We start from the raw sequence: 9,943 nt of genomic DNA, 5'->3' as shown, positions 1-9,943 counted from the left end.
AGCGCAGGATCACGAAACAGGATTGTTCAACTGTGAACAAGGTAATTGTTGCTGTTATTAAGATCTGGTACCATGATGAACTTGCCAAAATGTGTTCAACATTGAACGATTATATACCAAAGTGTGTAGCAATTCTTATAAAAGCAAAGTGAATTCATGTCTCTTATTAAATCAATTATATATATTCTCTAGTCCCTCGTCCCTGGTCCCTGGTGCAGTTAAAGCCAGGGGAAGGGAAGGGGGGAAAGGTAATCCTCCCGCCCCCTGAACCTTAAGGGCTCATCTCTTAACCCACTCCCTAAAGAGAGAGAGAGAGAGAGAGAGAGAGAGAGAGAGAGAGAGAGAGAGAGAGAGAGAGAGAGAGAGAGAGAGAGAGAGAGACCTCGTCCACAAGGATTATCGGATTTGTGTGTTGGAGGTAAGAGACGGATTGTGGAATTGTGTGTAGGATTGTCCACACCCACCATTGGTCACTACCACCACAATTACACCACCACAATGCCTCACTACCACCACACAAATCCATAGCATCACACAAGTCACTACCATCACAAATCCTCGCTACTACTACTACTACTACTGCTGCTACCACACAATTCACTTACCCACACACAATTCACGATCACCACAATTACACCACCACAATGTTTCACTACCATGACACACACCTCACCACCACCACACAATTCCATAGTATCACACAAGACACTACCACCACCACCACCACCTCATTACCACTACACAATTCTACCAACACATATCTTCGCTACAACCACACAGTTCCAACACCACCACAATAAATTTTCAGTACCACCACCGTAAATCACCATTACTACCACACAACTCATATTTATCACCACCACTCAGTTCCTCCACTACAATTCCACCACCACCACTACATAATTCCACCACCACCGCACAATTCCACCACCACAATTCCACCACCGCCACACAATTCCATCACCACCACTACACAGTTCCACCACCACGTAATTCCACCACCACCACACAATTCCACCACCACCACACAATTCCACCACAACAACACAATTACACAGTCACCAAACAGTGCCACCACCACTACACAATTCCACTCCCACAACAGTTCCACCACGGCCACACAATTCTGCCACCACCACACAATTCCACCGCCACCACACAATTCCATCCCCACAACATAATTTCATAACCACCACACAATTCCACCACTACACAATTCCACCCCACCACACAATTCTACCACCACCACACAATTTCACTGCCACCACACAATTCCACCACCACCACACAATTCCACCACCACACAATTCCACCACCACACAATTCCACCACCACCACACAATTCCACCGTCACCACACAATTCCATCCCCACAACACAATTCCACCGCCACCACACAATTCCACCGCCACCACACAATTCCACCACCACACAATTCCCCCACACACAGTTCCACCACCACTGAACAATTCCACCACCACACAATTCCACCGCCACCACCACACAATTCCCCCAAAACACAGTTCCACTACCATCACACAATTCCACCACTACCACACAATTCCACCACCACAGAGTTCAACCATCACCAAATAATTCCACCACTACCACCACCACCAAACAATTCCACCACCGCACAATTCCCCCACACAGTTTCACCACCATCACACAATTCCACCACTACTACACAATTCCACCACCACCCAGTTCCATCACCACAATTCCACCATCACCCCCACACAATTCCACCATCACCATACAAATCCCTCCACCATCACACAATTCCACCACCTCCACACAATTCCCCCACCACACAGTTCCACCACCACCACCCCACAATTCCACCACCACCACACAATCCCACCTCCACCATCACACAGTTCCACCACCACCAACACACAATTCCCCCACCACACTGTTCCACCACCACCACACAATTCCACCACCACCACACAATTTCACTACCACAATTCCACCACCATCACACAATTCCACCACTACCACACAATTCCACCAGCACACAGTTTCAACAACACCACACAATTCCATCACTACAACAATTCCACCACCACCAACACACAATTCCCCCACCACACAGTTCCACCACCACCACACAATTCCACCACCACACAATTCCACTACCACAATTCCACCATCATCACACAATTCCACCACTACCACACAATTCTACCAGCACACACTTTCAACACCACCACACAGTTCCACAATACCATACAAATTAATTTCCATGAAAGGAAAAGGATCTTGATCCAAGGAACTGGACGTACCCTCCTCTTCCTTGGATCAAACCTGACTGTTGCCTATTCTCCAGAATCTTATTAATCCATACGGGTCTAGCACTCTTCATTAAAATAAATAATAATAATTATATTATTATTATTATTATTATTATTATTATTATTATTTGTTATTATTATTATTATTATTATTAATATTATTATTATAAATTAGACACATGTGCAACATTTCGGTATCTTTAATTGAGGAAACGTTTCGCCACACAGTGACTTCATCAGTCCATATAAAGGAGAATGATGAAGAACAGAAGTAGTTTGAGATAATCAGTCCCTCAACCTTGAGTCGATGTGGTCAGTCCATCAGTCTTGAGAAGTATAGAGCATATGTGCGGAGAAGTAGCTTATATACCGCAGGCAGGAGAGGTGCAGCAGTCGTAGGTGGTGTCACAGTTGTCCAGTGTGGAAGTAGGTCGTGACAAGGGTTAGACAAGTGAAGAATTCTCTGTATTAAGATCCCAAGATGTTGCTGTGTCGGACAGCAACACGTGTCTAAATTATCTACAAATAGATAAATTAGACACGTGTGTAACGCTTGGGTATCTTTATGGATATCCAGGTGTTGTACATGTGTCTGTGTACTCGTGTACGTATTACATCTTCCATATACGTGTGTTTAAACATGTATATTTTTCATCCTGTGTAAGTGTGAAGGTCTGTACCTGTGTGTACATACGTGATAACCTGTGTGTATCTGTGTGCTTGTCTGTGTGTACGTGTGCATACATGTGCTTACTTATGTGTACCTGTGTGTGCGTGTTTTTAAGTGAGTGTATGTGTGTATACTAATGTGTACATGTGAGTGAGCCTGTAAGTGGGCTTAGTGTGTGTACCTGTGTGTATGTGTGAGTAGCTGTGTGCACCTGTGTATACATGTGTATGTACGTGTGTGTACTTGTGTATGTATGTGCGTGTGTGTACCTGTATGTATGTATGTATGTGTGTGTAACTGGGTGTATGTATGTGTGTGTGTACTTGTGTGTACGTGTGTTTACCTTTGTGTATGTGCGTGTATACCTACCTGTGTGTGCATGTACCTGTGTATACGTGTGTGTACTTGTGTGTGTGTGTACCTGTGTGTATGTGTATACCTGTGTGTTCGTGTGTGTATCTGTGTGTACGTATGTGTACATGTGTGTACCTACGTATACAGATGTATACATATCTGTACATGTGTGCACCTGTGTGTACGTATATGTACTTGTGTGTACCTGTATGTACTTGTGTGTACATGTGTGTGTGTGTGTATAAATGTGTACGTGTGTGTGTAGCATCATTAAGGACTCAACATAATCCTATTGTTTCGCTCATCAGTAGCTGTCAAAACGTCGTCCAGGGTGATCAGGATTAAGTTGGTGGCCCCTTCCCCCTCTCCCCCTCCCCAACCCATCTAATTCCTCCAATTCCCACTTCACCTCCTTCCCCCATTTCACCTCTTTTTCTTTCACCCCCCCACCCCCCACACCTCCAGTTTCCTTCTCCTTCCCTCTCTCCCTCTCCCTCTCTACCTATCTCTCTCCCTCCCCATCTCCCACCACCACCACCCCCTCCCTATCTCCCATAGGGCCGCATCAGACGGTCTTTCTCAGAATATCCACATTTGTCACGGTGATCATGAAGGTGTTGAGGGAGCCCACCTGCACCCCCCTGCACCCCCCTGCACCCACCTGAACCCACCTGCACCCCATCACCAACCAGCACCCCAACACCCACCTGCACCCCAACACCCACCTGCAACCCAACACCCACCTGCACCCCAACACCCTCCTGTACCCCAACACCCACCTGCACCCCAACACCCACCTGCACCCCAACACCCACCTGCACCCCAACACCCACGTGTACCCCAACACCCACCTGCACCCCCAACACCCACCTGCACCCCAACACCCACCTGCACCCCAACACCCACCTGCACCCTAACACCCACCTGCACCCCAACACCCACCTGCACCCCAACACCCACCTGCACCCACCTGCACCCAACTGCACCCACCTACGCCCACCTGCACCCACCTACACCCACCTGAACCCACCTGCACCCACCTACACCCACCTGTACCCCAACACCCACCTGCACCCCAACACTCACCTGCACCCCCAACACCAACCAGCACCCCAACACCCACCTGCACCCCAACACCCACCTGCACCCCAACACCCTCCTGTACCCCAGCACCCACCTGCACCCCAACACCCACCTGCACCCCAACACCCACCTGCACCCACCTGCACCCCAACACCCACCTGCACCCACCTGCACCCAACTGCACCCACCTACGCCCATCTGCACCCACCTACACCCACCTGCACCCACCTGCACCCACCTACACCCACCTGTACCCTAACACCCACCTGCACCCCAACACCCACCTGCACCCACCTACACCCACCTGCACCCACCTGCACCCAACTGCACCCACCTACACCCACCTGCACCCACCTACACCCACCTGCACCCACCTGCACCCACCTACACCCAACTGCACCCACCTGCACCCACCTTCACCCACCTACACCCACCTGTACCCTAACACCCACCTGCACCCCAACACTCACCTGCACCCCAACACCAACCAGCACCCCAACACCCACCTGCACCCCAACACCCACCTGCACTCCAACACCCTCCTGTACCCCAGCACCCACCTGCACCCCAACACCCACCTGCACCCACCTACACCCACCTGCACCCCAACACCCACCTGCACCCCAACACTCACCTGCACCCCAACACCAACCAGCACCCCAACACCCACCTGCACCCCAACACCCACCTGCACTCCAACACCCTCCTGAACCCCAGCACCCACCTGCACCCCAACACCCACCTGCACCCACCTACACCCACCTGCACCCCAACACCCACCTGCACCCCAACACCCACCTGCATCCCAACACCCACCTACATCCCAGCACCCACCTACATCCCAGCACCCACCTACATCCCAGCACCCACCTACATCCCAGCACCCACCTACATCCCAGCACCCACCTACATCCCAGCACCCACCTGCATCCCAACACCCACCTACACCCCAGCACCCACCTACACCCCAACACCCACCTACACCCCAACACCCACCTGCACCCCAACACCCACCTACACCCCAACACCCACCTGCACCCCAACACCCACCTACACCCCAACACCCACCTACACCCCAACACCCACCTGCACCCCAACACCCACCTACACCCCAACACCCACCTGCACCCCAACACCCACCTACACCCCAACACCCACCTGCACCCCAACACCCACCTACACCCCAACACCCACCTACACCCCAACACCCACCTGCACCCCAACACCAACCTGCACCCCAACACCCACCTGCACCCCAGCACCCACCTGCACCCCAACACCCACCTGCACCCACCTGCACCCCAACACCCACCTGCACCCACCTGCACCCAACTGCACCCACCTACGCCCATCTGCACCCACCTACACCCACCTGTACCCCAGCACCCACCTGCACCCCAACACCCACCTGCACCCCAACACCCACCTGCACCCACCTGCACCCCAACACCCACCTGCACCCACCTGCACCCAACTGCACCCACCTACGCCCACCTGCACCCACCTACACCCACCTGCACCCACCTGCACCCACCTACACCCACCTGTACCCCAACACCCACCTGCACCCCAACACTCACCTGCACCCCCAACACCAACCAGCACCCCAACACCCACCTGCACCCCAACACCCACCTGCACCCCAACACCCTCCTGTACCCCAGCACCCACCTGCACCCCAACACCCACCTGCACCCCAACACCCACCTGCACCCACCTGCACCCCAACACCCACCTGCACCCACCTGCACCCAACTGCACCCACCTACGCCCATCTGCACCCACCTACACCCACCTGCACCCACCTGCACCCACCTACACCCACCTGTACCCTAACACCCACCTGCACCCCAACACCCACCTGCACCCACCTACACCCACCTGCACCCACCTGCACCCAACTGCACCCACCTACACCCACCTGCACCCACCTACACCCACCTGCACCCACCTGCACCCACCTACACCCAACTGCACCCACCTGCACCCACCTTCACCCACCTACACCCACCTGTACCCTAACACCCACCTGCACCCCAACACTCACCTGCACCCCAACACCAACCAGCACCCCAACACCCACCTGCACCCCAACACCCACCTGCACTCCAACACCCTCCTGTACCCCAGCACCCACCTGCACCCCAACACCCACCTGCACCCACCTACACCCACCTGCACCCCAACACCCACCTGCACCCCAACACTCACCTGCACCCCAACACCAACCAGCACCCCAACACCCACCTGCACCCCAACACCCACCTGCACTCCAACACCCTCCTGTACCCCAACACCCACCTGCACCCCAACACCCACCTGCACCCTAACACCCACCTGCACCCCAACACCCACCTGCACCCCAACACCCACCTGCACCCACCTGCACCCAACTGCACCCACCTACGCCCACCTGCACCCACCTACACCCACCTGCACCCACCTGCACCCACCTGTACCCCAACACCCACCTGCACCCCAACACTCACCTGCACCCCCAACACCAACCAGCACCCCAACACCCACCTGCACCCCAACACCCACCTGCACCCCAACACCCTCCTGTACCCCAGCACCCACCTGCACCCCAACACCCACCTGCACCCCAACACCCACCTGCACCCACCTGCACCCCAACACCCACCTGCACCCACCTGCACCCAACTGCACCCACCTACGCCCATCTGCACCCACCTACACCCACCTGTACCCCAGCACCCACCTGCACCCCAACACCCACCTGCACCCCAACACCCACCTGCACCCACCTGCACCCCAACACCCACCTGCACCCCAACACCCTCCTGTACCCCAGCACCCACCTGCACCCCAACACCCACCTGCACCCCAACACCCACCTGCACCCACCTGCACCCCAACACCCACCTGCACCCACCTGCACCCAACTGCACCCACCTACGCCCATCTGCACCCACCTACACCCACCTGCACCCACCTGCACCCACCTACACCCACCTGTACCCTAACACCCACCTGCACCCCAACACCCACCTGCACCCACCTACACCCACCTGCACCCACCTGCACCCAACTGCACCCACCTACACCCACCTGCACCCACCTACACCCACCTGCACCCACCTGCACCCACCTACACCCAACTGCACCCACCTGCACCCACCTTCACCCACCTACACCCACCTGTACCCTAACACCCACCTGCACCCCAACACTCACCTGCACCCCAACACCAACCAGCACCCCAACACCCACCTGCACCCCAACACCCACCTGCACTCCAACACCCTCCTGTACCCCAGCACCCACCTGCACCCCAACACCCACCTGCACCCACCTACACCCCCCTGCACCCCAACACCCACCTGCACCCCAACACTCACCTGCACCCCAACACCAACCAGCACCCCAACACCCACCTGCACCCCAACACCCACCTGCACTCCAACACCCTCCTGTACCCCAGCACCCACCTGCACCCCAACACCCACCTGCACCCACCTACACCCACCTGCACCCCAACACCCACCTGCACCCCAACACCCACCTGCACCCCAACACCCACCTGCATCCCAACACCCAACTGCACCCCAACACCCACCTACACCCCAACACCCACCTGCACCCCAACACCCACCTGCACCCCAACACCCACCTGCACCCCAACACCCACCTACACCCCAACACCCACCTACACCCCAACACCCACCTGCACCCCAACACCCACTTACACCCCAACACCCACCTGCACCCCAACACCCACCTACACCCCAACACCCACCTGCACCCCAACACCCACCTACACCCCAACACCCACCTACACCCCAACACCCACCTGCACCCCAACACCAACCTGCACCCCAACACCCACCTGCACCCCAGCACCCACCTGCACCCCAAAACCCCCACTGTATAGAAATGTAACATAATGATAAGTTAGACAACCATTGCCTTCATCAGTCCAATACAGAGAAGAGTGGTGAAGCTCAGGAGTTTGAGGTAATCAGTCCCTCAGCCTGGAGTCAATGTCTTCAGTCTACCATTTTTTTTAAGATTGATTGCCAGTTTTGTCCCAGGATGCGACCCACACCAGTCGACTAACACCCAGGTACCTACTTTACTGCTCGGTGAACATGGACAGCAGGTGTCTTAAGGAAACACGTCCTGATGTTTCCACCCGCACCGGGGATCGAACCCCGGACCTCAGTGTGTGAGCTGACGAGAGGCAAAAATATGACCACGTGGTCACTTGGACAGGGACGGGCCGAAACGTCCCAATGAGATTATTTAAAGTCGAGGAGAGATGTCTCGCATGATAATGATAACATATGGCATCATGCTAGCATGATGATGCACTACATCATGCTAGCATCATCATGCTAGCATCATCATGCAAGCATCATCATGCTGTACAGTCACTCAACATATCGTGTTATGTTCCAGTAAAACATTCTATAATCAAACCGAATAAACACTCAAAATACCGAATTATCATATAATCGTGTCCAATATCCTATCATAACACTTATCATATAGCAGTATAATCCTCCTTAACACAATAATATTATCCTGGATTATTTCACAACTTCACCAAAATGCATCACCAACACCAAACTGCGTAACTACCAAGTACGTCCTCTTAATTGTTAAAGTACAGTCAATCAAGCTTTATCAGTCAAGCTTCATCAATCCAGTTCCATCAATCCAGTTGCATCAATAACTATATAATTTACGATGACTGGGTCGAATTATTTGATTTACTCTATTTTTTCCCTGTTTTTCGTGATATTCAGAATTTGTTGAAACGGAGACCAATTATAATTAGCTAAGCGGAAACTCACTCCAGAAGCCACTTCGATGATTGGTTGTGTGTTTCGTTAAGCTCCTCCCCCTCTTCCTTGACCTGACCGCCGGAGCGGTTATAAGGTCCGCCGCTGCTGGTCTGGACGGTCCAGTCCTCGCTAGTCCTGCAAATAATGGAAAACACGGTCGTCAGCAAGCCTAAGTTGTCCTTCGGGATCGAGGCCATCCTAGGCCTGGACAGTAGGCCATCTCCGGCCTCGAGTCCCTCCAGCGTAAGCTGCAGCTCTGAGGGTTCGTCGGATTGCGACAACTCGCGAACTCGACCGAACGTCGGAGGCTTAGCGACTCCGGCCAGCCGTCCGACGGCACTCGCATTGCCTCACCACCAGGCATTCCGTTACCTTCCTTACGTCCGTGTGTCTCCAGCCGGCGGTGCTCACCTGCCCAAGCTGTCTGGACCGGTGCTTCGCCGCCACAAGCCCAACAGGAAGCCACGGACGCCCTTCACCTCGGAACAACTGCTGACGCTGGAGAAGAAGTACCGTGAGAAGCAGTACCTGAGCATCGCTGAGCGGGCAGAGTTCTCCGCCTCGCTCAACCTGACGGAGACGCAGGTGAAGATCTGGTTCCAGAACCGCCGCGCCAAGGACAAGCGCCTGAAGGAGGCCGAACTGGAGCGACTGACGAGGCCTCTGTACCCGGCCTACGGCGGCCTCCTGCCCCTGGGAGGCCACCTGCCCTCCCTCCACCTCCACCAA

General features: G+C 54.5%; 1 protein-coding gene across 1 annotated transcript in view; it reads left to right on the top strand.

The window, feature by feature from the left end:
• The first annotated feature begins 8,583 nt into the window (after positions 1-8,583).
• Positions 8,584-9,943, top strand: part of LOC128690664 (homeobox protein MSX-2-like) — a 2,050-nt gene continuing 690 nt past the window's right edge. Inside the window, exon 1 of the mRNA XM_053779406.2 lies at positions 8,584-9,943. This exon is cut by the window's right edge and continues 690 nt beyond it. Within this exon, the coding sequence (XP_053635381.2) occupies positions 9,359-9,943 (585 nt within the window). The 5' untranslated portion in view covers positions 8,584-9,358.

This window comes from Cherax quadricarinatus, chromosome 1 (assembly GCF_038502225.1).
Source record: "Cherax quadricarinatus isolate ZL_2023a chromosome 1, ASM3850222v1, whole genome shotgun sequence".
NCBI classification, from domain to species: domain Eukaryota; kingdom Metazoa; phylum Arthropoda; class Malacostraca; order Decapoda; family Parastacidae; genus Cherax; species Cherax quadricarinatus.
The sequence above is the reverse complement of the archived record's forward strand: the minus strand, read 5'-3'. Positions and strand labels throughout refer to the sequence as shown.